The sequence below is a fragment of the Cetorhinus maximus genome, chromosome 17 (assembly GCF_964194155.1).
Source record: "Cetorhinus maximus chromosome 17, sCetMax3.hap1.1, whole genome shotgun sequence".
In the NCBI taxonomy this organism is placed as follows: Eukaryota; Metazoa; Chordata; class Chondrichthyes; order Lamniformes; family Cetorhinidae; genus Cetorhinus; species Cetorhinus maximus.
The window spans coordinates 61,590,978-61,614,044 of record NC_135895.1 but is presented as its reverse complement, the minus strand read 5'-3'; the positions used below and the strand labels follow the sequence as shown (position 1 = coordinate 61,614,044).

At 43.3% G+C, this 23,067-nt stretch overlaps 1 protein-coding gene across 4 annotated transcripts in view; it reads left to right on the top strand.

The window, feature by feature from the left end:
* Positions 1-23,067, top strand: part of dnajc6 (DnaJ (Hsp40) homolog, subfamily C, member 6) — a 131,203-nt gene that overhangs the window by 12,414 nt on the left and 95,722 nt on the right. For 2 of the 4 annotated variants that reach the window (XM_078561292.1, XM_078561291.1), the window contains exon 1: positions 1,166-1,715. The exons of the other annotated variants lie outside the window; for them this stretch is intronic. In XM_078561292.1, the coding sequence (XP_078417418.1) occupies positions 1,502-1,715 (214 nt within the window). In that variant the 5' untranslated portion in view covers positions 1,166-1,501. Of the gene's footprint in view, positions 1-1,165; positions 1,716-23,067 lie in introns of those variants that run through there. 4 annotated transcript variants of the gene reach the window in all.

The window sequence follows — 23,067 nt, the reverse complement described above, 5'->3', positions numbered from 1 at the left end:
CTTTGGATGTTTAATTGTGTTGTTAAATCATGTTGTGCTGTAACAAAACAGGCATGCAGACAATCTGGTGGGGTTCTCTCTGAGCAGCACAAGTGCAGTGGGGAAAGTTTTCCTTATTCATGATGCCCTAATGAAATTTTACACATATGTATGAGAATGCATTTATGATTTTGCTGCAAATAACAAACAATAGGAATTCTCCTCTATTGTACTAATGCATATTTTCTAGAGGGAGGCAGCTAATTTCTAAACAAAAACAGGAAAAGCACAACAGGGGAATCAGCACTAGAAAGGGCAAGAAATATTAACATTTTTGGTAAAACTTTCTCAGGTACTGGTCTTCTGGAGAGTACAGCTGAAATGTTAACAGACCTTTCTCATAGATATTACCTAATCTGCTGTGAATTTCAGTATATATTTTTATTTTAGGTTTCCAGCAGTTGTCATTTTTATATCCACTATGTTGCAAGCGTTTATTTTAACTGAGGATGGGGTGGTGATCCAGTGAAATGGACCACATTACAATTTCTTCATACTTCATGTGTGTGTGAAACAGTTGTCATGCATCCAGTTAAAAACTGATGGGAGGAGAATGAAGTTTGTCTGTTTCTTGTAATTTCGCCTGATTTTTTTTCCTTTCTAAGTAAGATGGCTAGCTAAATTATTTGCTGTAATGTCACGGTGAAACGATTGTCTTTTTGAGAAAGAAATGGCAAAATGCCTGAAATAAATAGAGCTACTCTTTCAAATTTACAAGGAAGCACGAAAATGGAAATTGCTCTGTTTTAACGAAATTGGCAGCTACTAAATGCTGCTGAGCAATGTGATTGACTTCAGTGCATCTCAGATTATGAAGGGTAGGATATCTCACTACTACCCAGAAACTCCTGCAGCAAATGCATGTGTAGGGATATTGAGTGAAGACAAGATTATGTTCCAGTGTCTTTTTGAATAGCCTCCTGTATCAAGAACGGTGACTCGCGTGAGACACTAGAGGGCCGGGCGTTATTGGAATAATTCCCCAGGGACAACACTGGATTCAAAAATCGTAATTACGATCAATGAGAAGAAAATGAGGCTTGTCAAATTCGAGTTTAAAAAAATCTAATGCAACATTTCCTATTGAATTATTTTGAATGCTTGCAGCACTACCCTTTTCAAAGACAGACAGGATTGCAGGCAAGCCGCAGGCAGCTCCAGGCTGGAGGTGACCGCCTCCATGATCTCTCTGGCAAGAAGCCAGGCGGAAGCTCGGCTGAAGACCCGCTAAAGCAGCAAGAGGGAGACAGCTGGGGAGATTTGCAAGTCGAGAATTGGGACCGGAAGGCTTTTGCCTTATTTATTTCCGCCCTTTTCTCTCCCGTTTACATGGAACAAAACCCTGTTCCCTATTTTTCCCGTTTATTTTTATTTTAGGAAGCCAGTTCATTGCACAAGGTCATGACTAGCTCTTCCCACTTTGTCTATAAATGAGCTTTTTGGTGACCTCTTCTGGTGCCCCATGAGCCTTCTTGGAAACTATCGCAAGAAGACCAATTATGACGGTTACGAATCTTTGCATTTGGTGGACAGCAGTACAGGGGATTTGGACAGCAAGGTGCGAGCAGGTGATGCAGTCCAAGCGGTGAGCCCAGCCCCGGTTCTAGCGACAGCTTCTACAGCAGCGAGCGGCCCAGTTCCGCAGCCAGCCCGTTGCAGCACCATGGACAGCTCAGGTAAACGATTGTCACCACTTGTGGCCATGTGCCCTTTTCTAACACGTACATTCTTTAATATTGTCAATATAATTTAAAACCCTCGCACTTGCAAATATAAGTATAAATAATCTATTTCCCGTTCATTTTCTTGAATGCAACCAACCGTGTCTTTTTAGCTTTTTAGCTCCTTTACGGTTACAATGTCGTCGTATGATGCTGTACATTCGTCGTTGTAATGCAAACGTTGCTTTGCATTTATTTATTTTTTGTGCTTGGAGTAGCATAGTAGTAATTGGAAAGCATTTTGTGTTTAATATTCCTTTCTATAGATTCTGCTATATTCGTGCATTACTCTAGTAGCAAAAGCAGAAGCTTAGCTAATAAAATAGTACGTGCTTTTTTCCAGAATTCATATTCCTGGTAGCGGTTTAATCAGCAAATTCTTACCGGAACGTTTGGGGGAGGGGTAATGCATCGACAAATTTGTACATTTCGCACCATGGCGTCTTCTATTACAAATTATAATCGCCTTTAAATCCATACTTTCCTGTGTGTTCTTTCTGTTTCTCACGTAGGATTCTGGCTCGTTTGTATTTGGAGTTAATTTTTTAAAAAAAATGTCATATTCATTAATACGAGATTTCATTCGCCATCATTTATAAACTCATTGAGTTACAGTGTCATAGGTTTTGAGCAGCAGAATTCACCACAGGATTATTCCAAATTACCATCACCTTTTCCCAGTTGAAAGCATGATCTGTTCCAGTTTATGTGCAATATATGTATGCATAAAACTGCTGAGAATAGCATGTAGTGTTATTGTCAACTATTAGTGCCTGACATTTTTCTCCTTTCCCTAGTCCAGATACTGAAGCCAATGTCTTTACCATTGCTGTTCAAAAGGTCTGCTAACAGTGTGCAACAGTGATTGAAAGAATGCTATTTGTGCTTATTTGCATACTGAACAGTCTCAAATTGAATATTTAATTGATCTGGTGTGTAGTATGTTTCATTTCATCTGTATGCTTTATTGTTTTTGTTGTCTTAAATGTTTCAGTACGATTTTGTTTGAACCCAAAACTTCAATTGCTAATTGAATTCATTTTTATGCATCTGGAAAAACTCATTTTATATTCCATTTTGTTGTATTTTTTAATGTTTCCTCTTTCTTCTCTAATTCCTAAACTCCAACTATGCTCTGTTACATGTTGCATTCCCCCGGATGGCCTTCCTAACACCCCCCAACCTGTACAGAATTTTACAGGGGGGCGGGTGAGGCCCAGGGCCTACCCTTGGCCCAATTGAGGCCTGTTACAATCTTAATATATATTAATGATTTAGATGAAGGAAATTAATGTACTATCGCCAAGTTTGCAGATGACACAAAATAGCTGGGAAGGCAAGTGGTGAGGATGACACAAAGTCTACAGAGGGATATAGACAGGTTAAGTGAGTGGGCAAAAACTCGGCAGATGGAATATAATGTGTGAAAATGTGAGGTTATGCACTTTGTCAGGAAGAATAGAGGAGTTGAATATTATTTAAATGGAGAAAGACTGCAAAAGGGAGAGGGGTTTGGGAGTCCTCATGCATGAATCCCAAAAAGCTAACATACAAGTTCAACAGGTAATAGGGAAGGCAAATGGAATGTTGACCTTTATTTCAAAGGGAATGGAGTATAAAAATAGGGAAGTCTTGCAGAAACTATACAAGGCACTGGTTAGACCACACTAGAATACTGCGAATAGTTTTGGTCCCCTTATCTAAGGAAAGATATACTGGTATTGGAGGCAGTCTAGAGAAGGTTCACTAGGTTGATCCCAGGTGTGGATTGACATAGTCATCCTCATGGAATCATACCATATAGATAATGTTGCAGACACCATCATCACCATCTCTGGGTATGTCCTGTCCCACCGGCAGGACAGGCCCAGCAGGGGTGGCATCGGCACAGTGGTATAGAGTCTGGACAGAGTTGACCTGGGAGTCCTCAAACAGTGACTCCAGACCCCATGAATTCTCATGGCATCAAGTCAAACATTGGCAAGGAAACCTCCTGCTGATTACCACATACCGCCCTCTCTCAGCTGACGAATCAGTGATCCTCCATGTTGAACATTACTTGGAGGAAGCACTGAGGGTGGCAAGGGCACAGAATGTGCTCTGGGTGGGGGACTTCAAAGTCCATCACCAAGAGTGACTCGGTGGCATCACTACTGACCAAACTGGCTGAGTCCTAAATGACATAGTTGCTAGACTGGATCTGCGGCAGGTGGTGAGGGAACAAACAAGAGGGGAAAAAACAGACTTGACCTTGTCCTCACCAACCTGCCCCCCGCAGATGCATCTATCCATGAGAGTATCAGTCGGAGTGACGAGTGACCTCCTCGCAGTCATTGTGAAGACGAAGTCCTGCCTTCACATTGAGGATACCCTCCATCATGTTTTGTGGCACTACCACCATGCTAAATGGGATAGATTTAGAACAGATCTAGCAACTCAAGACTGGGAATCCATGAGGTGCTGTGGGCCATCCGCAGCAGCAGCAGAATCATATTCAAACACAATCTGTAGCCTCATGGCCCGGCATGTGCCCCGCTCTACCGTTACCATCAAGTCGGGATCAACCCTGGTTCAGTGAAGTGTGCAGGAGGGCATACCAGGAGCAACACCAGGAATACCTAAAAATGAAGCGTCAACCTGGTGAAGCTATAACACAGGACTACTTGCATCCCAAACAGCATAAGCAGCAAGTGATAGACAGGACTAAGCGATTCTACAACCAACGGATCAGATCTATGCTCTGCAGTCCTGCCACATCCAGTTGTGAATGGTGGTGGACAATTAAACAAATCATTGGAGGAGGAGGCTCCACAAATATCCCCACTCTCAATGATAGAGGAGCCCAGCACATCAGTGCAAAAGACAAGGCTGAAGCATTTGCTACAGTCTTCAGCCAGAAGTGCCGAGTGGATGATCCATCTTGGCCTCCCTATGATAGATGCCAGTCTTCAGCCAATTCGATTCACTCCGCGTGATATCACGAAATGGCTGAAGGCACCGGATACTGCAAAGGCTGTGGGTCCTGATGATATTCTGGCAATGGTACTGAAGACTTGTGCTCCTGAACTTGCCACACCCCTAGCCTAGCTGTTCCAGTACAGCTACAACACTGGCATCTATGCGGCTATGTGGAAAATTGCCCAGGTATGTCCTGTACACAAAAAGCAGGACAAATCCAACCCGGCCAATTACCGCTGCTTCAGTTTACTCTCCATCACCAGTAAAGTAATAGAAGGGGTCATCAACAGTGCTATCAAGCAGCACTTGCTTAGCAATAACTTGCTCACTGCCGTCCAGTTTGGGTTCCGCCAGGGCCTCTCAGCTCCTGACCTCATTACAGCCTTGGTTCAAACATGAACAAAAGAGCTGAACTGCCGAGATGAGGTGAGAGTGACTGCCCTTGACATCAAGGCCACATTTGACAGTGTGGCATCAAGGAGCCCTAGCAAAACTGGAGTCAATAGGAATTGGGGGGAAAACTCTCTGCTGGTTGAAGTGATACCTAGCACAAAGGAAGAAGATAGTTGGAGATCAGTCATCTCAGCTCCAGGACATCACTGCAGTAGTTCCTTGGGGTAGTGTCCTCAGCCTAACCATCTTCAGCTGCTTCATCAATGACCTTCCTTCCATCATAAGGTCAAGAGTGGGGATGTTCGCTGCTGATTGCACAATGTTCAGCACCATTTGTGACTCCTCAGATTCTGAAGCAGTCCATGTCCAAATGCAGCAAGATCTGGACAATATCCAGGCTTGGGCTGACAAGTGACAAGTAACATTGGCACCACACAAGTGTCAGGCAATGACCATCTCCAACAAGAGAGAATCTAACCACTGCCGTTTGATGTTCAATGGCAATTTCATCGCTGAATTCCCCACTGTCAATATCCTGGGGGTTACCAGTGACCATAAAATGAACTGGACTAGCCATATAAATACTGTGACTACAAGAGCAGATCAGTGGCTAGGAATTGTGCGACGAGTAACCTACTTCCTGACTTCCCAAAGCCTGTCCATCGTCTACAAGGCATAAGTCAGGAGTGTGATGGAATACTCCCCACTGGCCTGGATGAGTGCAGCTCCCACAACACTGCGGAAGCTTGACACCGTCCAGGAGAAAGCAGCCCACTTGATTGGCACCACATTTACTCCCTCCACCAGCAACGCACAGTAGCAGCAGTGTGTACCATCTACAAGATGCACTGCAGGAATTCACCAAGGCTCCTTAGACAGCACCTTCCAAACCCACTACCACTACCATCTAGAAGGATAAGGGTAGCAGATAGATGGGAACACCACCACCTGGAAGTTCCCCTCCAAGCCACTCACCATCCCGACTTGGACATATATCGCCGTTCCTTCACTGTCACTAGGTCAATATCCTGGAATTCCCTTCCTAACAGCACTGTGGGTGTACCTACACCACATGGACTGAAGCAGTTGAAGAAGGCAGCTCTCCACCACCTTCTCAAGGGCAACTAGGGATGGGCAATAAATGCTGGCCCAGCCACTGAAGCCCACATCCCGCGAATTAATAAAAAAAAAGAAGGGATTTTCTTATGAGGAGAAGTTGAATAAATTGGGTCCGTACTCAATTGGAGTTTAGAAGAATGAGAGGTGACCTTATTGAAACATCAAAGATTCTTAGGGGGCTTGACAGGGTAGATGCTGAGAGGTTGTTTCCCCTTTTTGGGGGAGTCTAGGACCAGAGGGCATAATCTCAGAGTAAGGGTCACCCATTTAAAACACAGATGAGGAGGAATTTCTTCTCAGAGAGTAGTGAATCTGTGGAATTCTTTACCGCAGAGGGCTGTAGAGGCGGGGTCATTAAGTATATTCAACTCTGAGTTAGACAGATTTTTAATCAGTAAGGGGATCATGGGTTATGGGGAAAAGACAGGAACGTGGAGGTGAGGATTATCAGATCAGTCATGATCTGATTGAATGGTGGAGCAGATTTGATGGGCTGAATGGCCTACTCCTGCTCCTACATCTTATGGTCTTATGGGAGAGGCCAGTAATTTTTAAAAAGAAGTTTGAACTCCCAGTTATTAACTAAAAGAGTTATGCCACAAGATTTCATGTCTTAAACAAAAACTTTTTACTATCTAAGAGTTAAACAAAGCAGGTACTCGTAACTCTGTATTTTGTAAACACTTATATTTTAAACCTGAAAATCTCACTGGCAAACTCCTCATTTTTATTTTTTTTCCACCCAAGAGTTCTCCTATACTTTACAGGATCTTGAACGTTCCTTCTCTTCTCTTCTCCTGGTACCAAACCAAGGTATGCCGCAGCTCTCAAGAAGTCACTTTGATTGCCCTCAGCGTTCCTGCTATTTTCTGAGGTATGAGATTTGTTAGGGTCCTTCCACTAGCATCCGGTTAGCCAATCCTCCAACTCTCCTTCAACACCTCCATGATTGTGGATACCTCAGTTCAAGCATGATTTTTGCTGTTCTTGCTTAGTGACTCCAAATCAGAAAACATCTTTGGTTTCTAATAGCCCTCTGCTACTGGTCGACAGCTCTTGGCAGATCCTCTCTCTGCTCACCTCGAAACTGTTTTCAGGCTGATGCTAACTGCAATTGCCTGTTTCTGTGAAAAATCTCACAGTTAAAACATAACCAAAATAACTTCCCTGCAATCTATCCACATGGCAATATGGCATACCTGGAACGTCTCCGATTAGAAATTTAAACTAGTTATCCCCAGCCCCCAAACTGTCACTTTGTTCTGGGAAACAAAATTAATAATTTAAACCCCTTGTTGAGACAGTTGTAGGCATCCCATCTCCACTCTGAAACTCAAAGGGATCACCCGTTGTTTCGTGTTTTTCCACTTTGACCTTATTAAATAAACCATAGGCCACCCGTTGAATTGTAATTACTTTAGGTCTGTTTACCAGCTTCTCAAACCAGGTGCTTTAATTTATCTTGCATTCAAAAATTTCAATCCCCAACTTCATAAAAGTTATATTCCTAAAACATATGAATCATGAAATCATGTATTCATAATAGGCCTCCTTAAGTGATCGATTAATGGCCACTTTCAGGCTGCTTCCCATCCGGCCTTAATTTTGAGTCTGGCGAAAGGAGTTCATAGGAGGCGGAAAGCCTGACATGTCACCCTGCTTGGGCCTCGGACGGGGTTGAGGGGAGTACCTCCCTCAAGGGGCCCCCTTTCCATATTTGCACCCCCTCCCATTTTCTGTTCATTGTGGGTGCTCCTTTCCCTCTCCACCGGCCTCTCCCTGAAGACCCTACCTCCCCCACCGGACCTCAGCTTCCCTTCCTGCTGCGAGAAACCCCTCCCGCACTTAGCTGGTCCTGGACTCCAGGACCTAGAAACTGGGGACTGCTTGCAGCCCCAATCCTGGCCTGTGTTGCCACTGGCACTACCGGGATTACTGGGCTACCAATTCAGGCAGGACTTCCACCTGAGTGAGGGGTGGAATTCCGATCTCTAGCCAATGAACACTCCATGGCACGATAAATGACTGTGCGGTTGCTGTGATCGGTGAGAACGCACCCTGCTGACTCTTCAGGTGGCAGGTTAGGAAGCCCTGCTGTCTGAAAATTTTTGCTCTCTGTCTGGATAGCACCTAACCACCCGGTCTTGATAGCACCTAACCACTGCTTGTATTATCTAATTTCTTCATCTTTTTCACCCTCCTTTTGTTGGCCTTGGCCCTTCACCTATATTTCTGAATTAAAAAATAATCAAGGCTCTGTGAAATACAGTGAATTACACCACCCTTATAAGGAAGGTTTTGTTAGTATAGTCCAACATTCAATCATTTACAATGAGTTATCTAATTTTTTTAAAAAAAGGTTTGTCACTATACAAGTGGATATCATGCTACCCAAGGGTAAAGATAGATCTTGCATTAATATAGCACTTTGCACAGCCTCAGGATGTCACAAAGCACTTTACAGCTAATGAAGTACTTTTGAAGTGCAGTCATTCTTGGAACATAGGGAAATGGAGTTCAAAGACATTACACCTGAAGGCCATGCCTACTTGATCTGGGATGTCCAATGTTTCCCTCTTGTCCATAGGAAGGAAAATCCTGACACACATTCTCCTGAATCACCTACTTTTGTGGCTGAGAAAATCCTCCCAGTGACACAGTGTGACTGTAGACCTGCCAAAGGAAATTTTGACATTGTCTTTTGTTGCCAGACAAATCTGAACAAAATGTCAACACCAGAAACTCTTCATTGCATTCATTTGACTTGACCAAAGCATTTGACTCAAAAAAAAAATTTGTGAGGGTCTGTGGATTGTGCCCCAGAGATTTGGATATCCAAGAAACTTCATCACAATCCTGCAACTGCATCCTGATGGAATGACTGCAACTGTCTTGAGTGGGAGGTCTGAAACAGTCCCCTTCAAAATTCAGACTGCTGTCAAGCAAGGCTATCTGATAGCACCCTTACTACTTATAATCAATTTGACAGTGGCTATTCATCTCATCACAGAATAGCTGCTCTATGATGAAAGTATTAAATACCACCTAGTTGGAAAACTCTTTAACCTCAGTTATCTCTGCACCAAAACTAAACTGACCGCTATAGACATACACGATCTGCAGTGTTGTTGCCCGCTTTGCTCCAGATTTGTCAGCCACTCTCATTCTCTTCAATTCTTCATGCAAAAGACTCACCTTGTCTACATTTGTTGCCAAAACAAAGCTCCAATATCAACCCTGACCAGATCAGTCAAAAATTAGACCTCCCATATATGTGGAAGGAGAGACTCTGGAATATATTGAGCACTCCCCATACCTTGGCAGTCACCTTTCTCAAAAGGCCACAATTGACGAGGCGACCCAACGTCGGATCAGCCTTCTACAAGCTATGGCAGTGAGTGTTTGACAACAAAGACCTCCAAGTCAACAAAAGACCAGGGCAGTTATCATCACCATTCCTGTATTGGATTGAGGCCTGGACTGTGTATTAGTGACACACAAGAGTACTCAAGAAATTCCACGAGCAATGCCTTTCCCACATCCTCCTGATTTAATGGGAGGGCTGTCAAGCAAATGCTGTTGTCTTTCTTGAAACTAGCTCCAGAAGCATTCGGGCAAAACTCCTGCAAAGCCAACTATGATGGACTGGACATTATGTCCAGATGGGTGAAAAGCATCTCCCCTGCCAGGTTCCCCCCAGGTCTTGTTTTTTTTTTCAATTTTTGAATGGCCAGCATTCCAGGGGAGGATAAAGAAAATGCTGCAAAGACATCTGAAGCTCTCCTTGAAGCACGGCAGCATTGACATTAATGACTGGGAGGAGCTTGCTACCAGTTGTTCACAACGGCCACAGCTTATCCGTCAAGTTGCATCATGTTTCGAGTCCGAATGCTTTGAGGCAGAGTGGTGGCAGAGAAGGAAAGAAAAGGAAACAAATCCTGCACTCCAGATCCCACGCTGTACTCAAAGACCTTCGAGCTGAGAATTGGCCTTTTCAGTCACTTGAAGATCCATGGAGGAAACTCGCGAGTCTAAGTAGATGTCATCCCTGAATCGTGGAACAGCTGGCGATAACATAACAAACGCTCTTCTGCAGCCATGACTAAAGGCTCTCAAAACTTGATTTAAAATAACTAACAACATAATGCAAAGGATGCACAGGGGAAAAAAAAGTCAACAATTTATCCCATTTTTCATGCTCTGCATTAAACATTTTTGTAAGGTTGGCACATTTACAACTAAATGATTCAAACTGGCAAATTATAGATATCAGTGAACTAATCCAAATCTATTAAATTTGTGTGTTCTTTGGATTTCAAATCTCATTTAGAACTTCTTCAATCTGGTGGTCAGTGGTTAGTGTTTTTGTAAGGCATAAGCTCATATGCTGTTTACTAATCAGGCCAATTGCTAAATACGCAAATAGTCAGCTACTTTGAAGATGCAATTAGTTTGGCTCTTTCCTTTGTTGTCATCATACATCAGCAAGGGAGAGGATCACAGGCAATAAGTTTGACACCACAATAAAGAAGAGCACAGCATAAAAAGAACAAATGGTAAGAAATGACCAAAGAAACAGTGAAAATGAGAGAAAATAAACTTGAAAAAATTTGAGCAGGAGTGAAAGACTGACTTCACAATTTTTCTGAAAAGGGTTGAAAGGCATAATGAAAGCTTGCCGAATGTCCATTTGTTACTGGAATGATTGCTTAATGGTCCTTTTCAAATGCATTTTTTTCTAAGATGCTCTGCACCTTTTTTGTTTTTGCTATCACTATAGAATATTCTGAATGGATAATTTTTACAATAATTGACAATAGTTTCTCAGACAGCTGTATTGTCATTTGTTTGTTTCAATTGAAATTTGACTGTGTAGAAATGACTTGCAATAAACTTCCTTCAATCAATTTTTAACTCCTGGATCTATGTTCTGTGCTGGTATAGGAGTAATAGGCGCAAGTGTCAAAATGACTTCACTCTCCCAATACCCCAGTGTAACACACAGCCACAAAGAACTTAAGATTCCAGGTTTGATCCACAATCTCCTCAGTTAGGTGATTTCAAATTGGATGAAAGTTATGTGCTGCAACTGAGCTTCTCAACTCTGTCCAAGAAGAGAAAAGAACAGCCATAGTTCTCCAATCTGACTGTTGTTTAGTAACTGCTGCTGTTAATATCTGGTGAGAGCAGAGTTCAGTTTCTGTGTAAGGAATTCTGGTCGGATGCAAGAAGGCTTCTTGACATCTGAGAAATTCTATCTCTTGCATGATTCAGCACATTTAGAAAGGCAAGGAATAAAGTTGTAACAGTTGTTGCTAGTAGTACTTCCCACACATCTGCCAGTTTGGGCAAAAAAAAGACACTAATTCCAATATTCTATTGTTTTATTTCAAGCCCCTGTTCCAGGCATTTTAGCTATTTTGTGGGATGAGTAGCATTGAATTACAGAACTGTTTCCTTATGTTTACTGAATTATGATTAGGTGGACAGCTACACGGGTGAATTGGACGCCTGGTTGCTAATTTGTGTGCATTGATGCATTTTGTGCTCAAGTTGGCAGGCTTTGCCAACTTCTCTTTATATTATTTGTTCATGGGATGTGGGTGTCGCTGGCTAAGCTAGCATTTATTGCCCATCCCTAATTGCCCTTGTTCAGAGGGCATTTAAGAGTCAACCACATTGCCGTGGGTCTGGGGTCACATGTAGGCCAGACCAGGTAAGGACGGTAGATTTCCTTCCCTAAAGGACATTAGTGAACCAGATGGGTTTTTACGACAATTGGCAATGGTTTCATGGTCATCATCAGACTTTTTAATTCCAGATTTTTATTGGATTCAAATTTCACCATCTGCCGTGGTCCCCAGAGAATTGCCCTGGGTCTCTGGAATACTAGTCCAGTGATATGCCACCGCCCCCCAACAAGGCGAGCTACTCTTATTCCTTTGTTGAGGATTGCTTAATTGATATCTAGTTTGCTTCATGAAAGTGTTTGAATCTCTATTTAGTTTGGGTACACTCTGTTTATAAAAACAAAAGCAAACAATTATTTTAAAATGTGAATTATTTGCCAGTTGAACTATTATTATTATAAATGACACTAACCCATACACTGAATTTCCTTTTACAAAAAACAAAATCAACTCCACTGGTTGCTCAATTCATAAACTCATTTCAAAGCATGGCATTGTGCCTTATACTTTAGATGATTTGGCGTTTCATTCTTATTTTGTATTTAATCAGCCATTAGCTGGGGTGGAGGGACAAAATAGTTGCAACTGACCTCTGTTTTCTGTGTGCTTAAGAAGTGGAGAAATCCACCAGTACTCATGGTTATGATTGCTAGTTAGTGATTCTAGTTAGGAAGTGCAGTTGTCAGCTGTGGCTCAGTTCATAGCACCCTCGCCTTTGAATCAGATGGTTGTGGGTTCATGTCCCACTCCTGGAAAACCAAGAACTGTGATTGTACTCAAAAGAGTTGCAATCTGTGACTGTTGATAACTCAAAAGAGTATCACACTGCTTAGTGAGGTGGATGAGCCCAAAAAGCTGTAAATGACCAGGTTGAACTTGGCTGTGATGCCCCCTTTCATTATTAAGTGTCTGACTTAACACATCAAAAATGGACAACCCAGGCCTGGAATCCATATGGAGAAAAAGCAAGCAAGTTACATTGAAGAAATTAAAACTGTTTTAAAAAAAAAAGGCTCTACTGAAATTGGGAACCTGCTGTTACCAAGTCATCTGCAATGTAAATGGATTTTTCATGACTTTATTAGGTCTCCTCAGGCTAAATACTCTTGGGTTTGAGGGTGAAGTGAACCATATTCCCAGTTTCACTAAGAAATCCATTGCTAAAATATAGGCCTGAATTTTCACGCAGATGGAGAGGGTCTCCTGCTTGCCCAAAATGGTGCCGGAAGTCTCACTCCCAAACCTGGCCCTCACCATTTTTTCAGGTGGTGGGGAATGGGGGCAGTTGTACTTGGCACATCTGTGGTTCATAGAGGCAACTGCACATGTAAAAGTGTAACTACCTTCAGTCAGATCCAACTTTCATTAGTGGGATGTCCTAAACACGACATATGCACTTTAGACCTATCAGGAAAGGGTCTAAAGTTAGTGGAATTCTTTGGAGAGGTGGGGCACCTTTTTGGATAAGGTCCTGGGATACCTTTGGGAGAGGTGAGGTACCTTTTGGGAGAGGTCAAGTACCCTCTGGGATTGTTAGAAGTAAACATGAATGTGTGTAAAAAGTGGATAAACTAACTAGAGCCGTCAAGGCATTTAAATTTGCTGCTCTTGAAATATTTGAAAAAAAATCTGTCTGCACTTAAATAGCAAGCACTGATTTTTTTTTTAACTCTGACATAAGCCTGAGGGTTATCACTACAGGATTTGTGCTGCATGGCTGATTTCACAACCTACCATTATCATAATGTGGTGCCTGTCCACGGTTTGACAGCTCCAAAATCTTATGAAGTCTTTGAAGTGGGACTATGAATACAAATGCTTATTGTTAGAAGGGATTAAGTGATGGGGGAATTTAAATGTTGTGAATGGGTTTTTATCAATGAGTTTTTAAAAAATAGTGAATTCATCAATAGACACTTTTTATCTTATTTTCTCTCAGCATGGGTCCTGAGGTCTGCCCATGTTGGATAATGAGTGAAATGGCATGAAGGGTGTAAGGGCAAAGGATAGTGGATGGGAGGCATGTCTTGGCACTGAGTTGGTTTCAGGGCTATAAAGGGTCATTGGGGTGAGTGTGGTGTGTAGGCTGGCATGAAAGAAATGAGGGGTTATGTGGAGTAGGTGGAGTGTCATAGGTTGGCATGGGGGTGTTGGGGGCACAAGGTGTCATGGTTTGGCATGGATAGGGCCTGGGGAGGCTGTTTTTTGGGGAGTGGGGTGGTTTTTATAGCTGGGACAAAGTGCCAGATCACTGAGGCAGGCCTTTCGCCCAACTTACCTTGGCACCTGGCAGTCCCTGGTCTGCCTCCCAACTGATTCCGAGGGTAGGTACCATTTTCATTGCACCTTCCCCAGGAATGAAAATCTGGCAATTCCAGGCAGTTTTTCAGGAGTCGGGTTTCAGGAGCCAGGAATTCTCCTGACTCTGCACTCCCAACCTGGGAGTGAAAATTCAGGCCATAAATTGTGTTCTAGGTGATCCTGTTGGTTTTTTTCTCTTTCTCCAAAACTGGAAACGACGTGGTGTTACTTTTGATTTGTGAATAGATTAATATTTTGGGCACAGAGTTATAAAATGTATAGTACAGTGAAGTCTATACAGGTGGACACCTGCACAAAATGACCTTGAACCGATGGATATTCTCAAATTAGGAACTGCCGACAGCCTTCAATGTACCAAGTCTATTTACAACATAAAATGACTTTGTGGAATGCAGAGCTGTTTCTCTAGCATCCGAGGCAGCAGATAAGCCATTCTCTCTCTGATATTGAATACTTTTATGGCTCTATCCCAAGAGATAGAGTGGTTCGTCCATGACAATGAATATCTCTCCTTCAGTCTAGATTAGATGCCTGTTGCACTGAACTCCTCTAATTTCTCAGCTCTGATCCAGTGACACCATCTCCATTGCAGAGAGCCGAAGTTGAATATTAGAGGCCCTGGGGAATAATCAGGAGCAATGGAGGGTGGGGTTTCATGGGGTTTGGGAATTGGAATCTTGGCAATTGGGGTGCCTTGGGAGTAAGGGGTAGCTCAGGGGTTGACAACTGTTGGGGAGGCCTCTGGTATCAGGATTTGGAAAGAGATGGAGACTTGCGACCTGAGGGGTGATGATGTGGTGACTGAAGAGAGGAGGGGCTAAGGAGAGATGGGGAACGGAGGCTTGGAGAGACGGAGACACTGGGGAATGGGAGCTCATGGTCGGGCAGCGCATGGTCAGAATATCACATGATCAGATCTCTAGGGATGCCTTTAATCAGAGTTGGAAATCCTAAACAACTCAACCCCCACCTGCATAGGTTGGTAACAGACTCCTTCCCAGCCTCAGCACATCTGATGTTAGCAACTGTAGCACATGAACGGGGGAATCCTAGACAAGAGTCTGCAGGACATAATCCTCTCTCATTTTGGTTGGGGCCTGCCAGATGCTCTGGCTGTACAGGAACCTCCTTGCCCTGTGCAGCCTGCCAACGCAGATCCCAGGATCAGGATCTCCCTCCCTCAATGGAAAAAGATCTGGATGACAATGAACTGAGAAACCCAAAGAACTGGAACCCCGTCCTGCTGGCAAGGCTCCAAATTAGGCGCAATCTCAGTTGAGGGTGGGGAAAAAAATGGGAAACATTGCAGGATATACAGTCAATCCTGGATATAGGCTCATTTGGTTTATTGTACATGCAGTGACCATTTCAAAACTTGACACCTGCAAGCAAAGGACACCTGATGTAAGTTCCATGGGTGTCTCTAGTTATACTGTATTTTGGGTACAGACTTGTGAATTGCAGTGTTTCAGTATACAGTAACGGACAGTGGTAATGTCACTTGACTATAATCCAGAGACAAAAACAAAAAACTGCGGATGCTGGAAATCCAAAAACAAAAACAGAATTACCTGGAAAAACTCAGCAGGTCTGGCAGCATCGGCGGAGAAGAAAAGAGTTGACGTTTCGAGTCCTCATGACCCTTCAACAGAACTGAGTAATATTAGGAGAGGGGTGAAATATAAGCTGGTTTAAGGTGGTGGGGGGGCGGGGGGAGAAGTTGGGGGGGGTTGGTGTGGTTGTAGGGACAAGCAAGCAGTGATAGGAGCAGATAATCAAAAGATGTCACAGACAAAGGAACAAAGCGGTATTGAAGGTGGTGATATCTAAACGAATGTGCTAATTAAGAATGGATGGCAAGACACTTAAGGTACAACTCTAGTGGGGGTGGGGTGGAAAGACTAACAGGGCATTAAAGGTATAGATTTAAAAATAATGGAAATAGGTGGGAAAAGAAAAATCTATATAAATTATTGGAAAAAACAAAAGGAAGGGGGAAGAAACGGAAAGGGGGTGGGGATGGAGGAGGGAGTTCAAGATCTAAAGTTGTTGAATTCAATATTCAGTCCGGAAGGCTGTAAAGTGCCTAGTCGGAAGATGAGGTGCTGTTCCTCCAGTTTGCGTTGGGCTTCACTGGAACAATGCAGCAAGCCAAGGACAGCCATGTGGGCAAGAGAGCAGGGTGGAGTGTTAAAATGGCAAGCGACAGGGAGGTTTGGGTCTTTCTTGCGGACAGACCGCAGGTGTTCTGCAAAGCGGTCGCCCAGTTTACGTTTGGTCTCTCCAATGTAGAGGAGACCGCATTGGGAGCAACGAATGCAGTGGACTAAGTTAGGGGAAATGCAAGTGAAATGTTGCTTCACTTGAAAGGAGTGTTTGGGCCCTTGGACGGTGAGGAGAGAGGAAGTGAAGGGGCAGGTGTTACATCTTCTGTGTGGGCATGGGGAGGTGCCATAGGTTGGGGTTGAGGCGTAGGGGGTGATGGAGGAGTGGACCAGGGTGTCCCGGAGGGAATGATCCCTACGGAATGCTGCCGGGGTGGAGGGGGGGGGGTGAAGGGAAGATGTGTTTGGTGGTGGCATCATGCTGGAGTTGGCGGCAATGGCGGAGGATGATCCTTTGAATGCGGAGGCTGGTGGGGTGATAAGTGAGGACAAGGGGGACCCTATCATGTTTCTGGGAGGGAGGAGAAGGCGTGAGGGTGGATGCGCGGGAGATGGGCCGGACACGGTTGAGGGCCCTGTGAACGACCGTGGGTGGAAAACCTCGGTTAAGGAAGAAGGAGGACATGTCAGAGGAACTGTTTTTGAAGGTAGCATCATCAGAACAGATGCGACGGAGGCGAAGGAACTGAGAGAATGGGATGGAGTCCTTATAGGAAGCGGGGTATGAGGAGCTGTAGTCGAGGTAGCTGTGGGAGTCGGTACTAGAGCTGTACCTTGAGTGTCTTGCCATCCATTCTTAATTAGCACATTCGTTTAGATAATATCACAACACCGCTTTGTTCCTTTGTCTGTGACATCTTTTGATTACCTGCTCCTATCACTGCTTGCTTGTCCCTACAACCACCCCACCCCCTCAAAATTCTGTCCCCCCAACCCCCCCCACCTTAAACCAGCTTATATTTCACCCCTCTCCTAATATTACTCAGTTCTGTTGAAGGGTCATGAAGACTCAAAACGTCAACTCTTTTCTTCTCCGCCAATGCTGCCAGATCTGCTGAGTTTTTCCAGGTAATTCTGTTTTTGTTTTAAAATCCAGAGACCTTGGCTAATGCTCTGGGGACATGGGTTCAAATCTGACCATGGCAGTAATTAATAACATTTTGAATTGAAAGCTAGTATCAGTAATGGTTACCATGAAAGTGTCATCGATTGTTTAAAAAACACCCCATCTGTTTCACTAATGTCCTTTAGGGAAGGAAATCTGTTGTCTTTACCTGGTCTGGCCTATGTATGACTCCAGACCTACAACAATGTGTTTGACTCTTAATTGCCCTCTGCATTGGCCCAGCAAGTCAGTTCTAGGGCAATTAGGTGTGGGCTACAAATGCTGGCCTTACCAGTGATGCCCACATCCCACGCAAGAATAAAGAAACAAAAATTGTGAACTGCAGTATTTCAGTATAGAACTGTGAGCAGCGTAGAATTGAGCTAAATAGTAATTCAAGAAGAGGATAGAGAAAAAATAATTTGATGGCCTGTAGAAGCATTGTTGAGGAAAAATGATTGCCACATGAGAATTAGCAATGTTAAAACTCTAAAATATCACAACCGCTGTTAAAATTGCATTTCCTCTGGTTTATCCACTGAAAATTTCACACATCTGAAAGATTGTCAGGCTGATGCATCTTATTGTTTTGTGAGTGGATTGTTATGATGCAGGTACTGGCTTGAGATCAGTGCTTATGTGAAGCAATTCAGTGCAGTCAGCAAGTTATATAGCTATCTCCTCATCATTCACCAGATAGGTAAAGCCGAATTTGTGGTGGTTGGGGAGGGGATGTGAGTGTTAACGCTTGTGTATACGAACGGAGCCTCCTTTGCCGACAGCAAACTTTTGAATGTTAGCAAAGAGTAAGAGGGTAGCTTAAGGGTTTTTTTTTTACAGTTCGTGAAGAAGCTACAACAAAGGAGAATATGGTTAGTTGTCCTTTGATTGGTCTTGATGTCATCTTGAGTGTAGTTGTATGGAGCAGGTTTCATCATTTTATTCCCGAAAGACCTTGGTTTGCGGTAGCTTTCTCTTCTCAGGATGGTTTCTTTGCAAATCCGGGCACAATACTTTTGAGAGAGAGCATACAGCCTTTTGCAGCCTGTTTTCAGTACAGCATTCTGATCTCTGACCTCCCATCCTCGTAACACTGCAAACTTTGAAATTATACCGGTATACCCAACTCCAGATCCTTAGTACTGCTGGTCTTTTTGTTTTACTAACATCAACCCTTGGGAGACACTGCTGTATACTTTCTTCCAATCAGAAAAACATTGCTGCTCTTTTTTCTGACCCTTAATTTTGTATCCATGCAGCCATTGTCACTTTAATCCCACGGACTTTAATTTTGTAACAAGTCTATTAAGTGGTACTTTTGCAAACACCTTTTTGAAAGCCCATCAACATCAAACACACTACTCTCATCAGCCGTCTCCATGCTTTCACCAAAAAACTCAATGAAATTAGTCAAACACAATTTACTATTAACAAATTCATGCTGACTTTGATATGTTAGCCTGTTCTTTTCCAAACATTGGTTAATTTTTTCCAGGATTATTGTCTCTAAATTTGATTTGTGGGATTAGAAAACATGCAAATATATTTAAAATGTGAGGCAAAGTTGTAGTATGGTTACGGACAGTATGGTAGAATGCGAATATATGAACATGCAAACATATAAATTAGGAGCAGGACTAGGTCATTTGGTCCCTCAAGCCTGCTCCATCAGTCAATAAGATCATGGCTGATCTAATTGTGGCCTCAACTCCACATTCCACCTACCCCCGATAACCTTTGACTCCCTTGTTAGTCAAGAATTTATCTACCCCGCCTTAAAAATATTCAGTGACTCCACTGCTCTCTGGGGAAGAGTTCCAAAGATTCATGACCCTCCGGGAAAAACATTTCTTCTCATCTCTGCCTTAAATGGGCGACCCCTTATTTTTAAACTCTCTCTCCTAGCTCTAGTCTTTCCCACAAGGGCAAACATCCTTTCAGCATCCACCCTGTCGTGTTCCCTCAGCATCTTGTATGTTTCAATAAGATTACCTCTCAGTTTTTTAAATTGCAATGGATACAGGCCCAGTCTGTCCAACCTTTCCTCATAACCCCACTCCCAGGTATCAATTGAGTGAACCTTCTCTGAACTGCTTTTAATGTATTTATATCCTTTCCTAAATAAGGAGACCAAAGCTATACACAATACTCTAGGTGTGGTATCATCAAGACCCTGTACAACTGTAGTGAGCATTCCTACTTTTCCATTGCCCGTGCAATAAACAACATTCCATTTGCCTTCCTAATCACTTGCTGTACCTGCATACTAACTTTTCCTGATTCATGTACTAGGCCACCCAGATGCCTCTGTACCTCAGAGTTCTGCAATCTCTCTCCATTTAAATAATATGCTGCTTTTCTAGTCTTCCTGCCAAAGTGGACAAGTTCACATTTTCCCACATTATACTCCATCTGCCAAATTTTAGCCTCGATTGTAATTGCTTTAAGTTCCTCCCTCCCTTTCACCCCCGATACATAATCATTTCTGGGACGTTATTTGTATCTTCTACAGTGAAGACAAATGCAAAATGTCTGTTCGATTCATCGGCCATTTCCTTATTTTCCATTATTAATTTCCCAATCTCATTCTCTAGAGAACCGTCGCTTACTTTACTTTTTTTAAAAATAGCTATAGAAACTCTTACTATCTGTTTTTATATTTCTAGCTAGCTTTCTCTCATACTCTAATTTCTCCCTTCTTATCAATCTTTTAGTCATTCTTTGCTGTCCTTGATATTCTGTCCAGTCTTCTGACCTGCCACTCATCTTTGCAGAATTAAATGCTTTTTCTTTCAATTTGATACTATCTTCCTTAGTTAGCCATGGATGTGGTGTCCTTCCCTTGGAGGCCACTGGAATGTATCTTGTCTGAGTATTCTGAAATATCTTAAATGCCTAATATTGCACCTCTACTGAAATTAGTTCCCCAATTCACCTTAGCCAGCTGTCTTTGTGCCCTCATAATTGCCTTTATTTAAATTTGGAACACTTGTCTTTGATCGTCTCCTCTCTTCCTCAGACTGAATGTGAAATTCAATCATAGTATTATGATCACTGCTACCTACTGGCGCCTTCATTATGAAGTCATTAATTAATCTTGTATCATTGCACATTACCAGATCTAGTTTAGCCTGCTCTCCGGTTGGTGCCAGAATGTGCTGCTCTAAGAAACTGCCCTGAAAACTCATGAATTTGTCATCCAGGCTACCTTTGCCAGTCTGATTTGTCCAATCTATATGTAGATTAAAATTACCCATGATAATTGCCGTACCTTTCTCACAAGCCCCCACTATTTCTTCCTGTATACCCCCATCCTACGGTGTGGTTACAGTAAACCATTCCCACAAGTGACTTCTCACCTTTACTATTTCTTATCTCTACCCAGACTGATTCTACATCTTGATCTCCAGAACTAAAGAAATCTCTCTCTCTATTTTACCAATGTCATCCTTAATTAGCAGAGCTACACCTCCAGCTTTTCCTAGCTTCCTGTCCTTCCTAAATATCATGTACCCTTGAATATTCAGGTCCCAGTCTTTATCATCCTGCAGCCATTCCTCTGTAATGGCTATCAGATTATTCATATTTATTTCTATTTGTGCTGTCAATTCATCTGTTTTGTTATGAATGCTATATGCATTCACATACAGAGCCTTTAGATCTGTCTTGTTACTATTTTTGTAACTGCTACCCTTATCTGCTGGTGCACATTTAAGCTTGTACACTCAGGATCAGTCAGCTCCTGGCCTCAATACAACCTTGGTACAAACTTGGACAAAAGAGCTGAACTCCAGAGGTGAGGTGAGAGTGACAGCCATTGACATCAAGGCAGCATTTGACCGAGTGTGACATCAAGGAGCCGTAGCAAAATAGGAGTCAATGGGAATCTGGGGAAACTTTCTACAGGTTGGAGTCATACCTAGCACAAAGGAAGATGTTTGTGGTTGTTGGAGGTCAATCATTTCAGTTCCAGGACATCACTGCAGGAGTTCCTCAGGGTAGTGTCCTCGGCCCAACCATCATCAGCTGCTTCATCAATGACCTTCCTTCCATCGTAAGGTCAGGAGTGGAGATGTTCGCTGATGATCGCACAATTCATGACTCCCCAGATACTGAAGCAGTCCTTGTCCAAATGCAGCAAGACCTGGATAATATCTAGACATGGGCTGACAAATGGGAAGTAACGTTCGTGCCACACAAGTGCCAGGCAATTACCATCTCCAACAAAAGAGAATCCAACCACCGCCCTTGACGTTCAATGGCATTACCATTGCTGAATCCCCCGCTATCAGCATCCTGGGGGGTTACCATTGACCAGAAACTGAACTAGACTATCCATTTAAATACTGTGGCTACAAGAGCAGGTCAGAGGCTAGGAATCCTGCTGTGAGTAACTCACCTCCTGACTCCCACAAGCCTGTGCACCATATACAAGGCACAAGTCAGGAGTGTGATGGAATACTCTCCACTAGCCTGGATGAGTGCAGCTCCCACAACACTTGAGAAGCTTAACGCTGTCCAGGACAAAGCAGCCCGCTTGATTGGCACCCCATCCACAAACATTCACTCCCTCCACCACCAACACACAGTAGCAGCAGGGTGTACCATTTACAAGATGCATTGCAGGAACTCACCCAGGCTGCTTCGACAGCACCTTCCAAACCCACGACTGCTACCACTTAGAAGGACAAGGGCAGCAGCTAGATAGGAACACCACCACCTAGAGGTTCCCCTCCAAGTCACTCACCATCCTGACTTGGAAATATATCGCAGTTCCCTCACTGTTGCTGGGTTAAAATCTTGGAACTCCCTCCCTAACAGCACTGTGGGTGTACCTGTACCACATGGACTGGAGCGGTTCAAGAAGGCAGCTCACCACCATCTTTTCAAGGCCAATAAAGGATGGTCAATAAATGCTGGCCTTGCCAGCGACACCCACATACTATGAATGAATAAAAAAATAAATAAATAAAAAACTCTGTCCCTTCCTGCCTCACTCTGATCATTATTTCCCTTATTCCTACCTTGCTCTTTTGCCTTGTCTTCTCTATTTAATATATCACATCTTCCCAAACTTGATCGCTCACTCCCACGATTTAGTTTAATACCCTCTCTATCGCTGTAGTTATACAACTCACCAGGATTCCTGTCCCGGTTCAGGGGAACTCCATCCCAACGGTACAGCTCCCGCTTTCCCCTGTACTGGTGCCAGTGCCCCATGATTCAAAGCCCATTTCTCGCGCACCAATATTTTGAGCCATTTAACTCTCTACTCTGATTTACCCTTTGCCAATTTGCTCATGGCTCAGGTAGTAATCCAAAGATTATTACTCTTGAGGTTCTGTTTTTTAAATTAGTTCTAGCTGTTCATACTCCCTCAGCAGAACCTCCTTTCTAGTCCTTCCCATGTCATTGGTACCTTTGTGGATCATGACCACTGGATCTTCCCCCTCCCACTGCAAGTTTCTCCCCAGCCCTCAGCAGATGTACCGATCCCTGGGCAGGCAACAGAGTCACCTGGACTCCTGCTGTCAGCTGCAGAGAACTGTGACTAT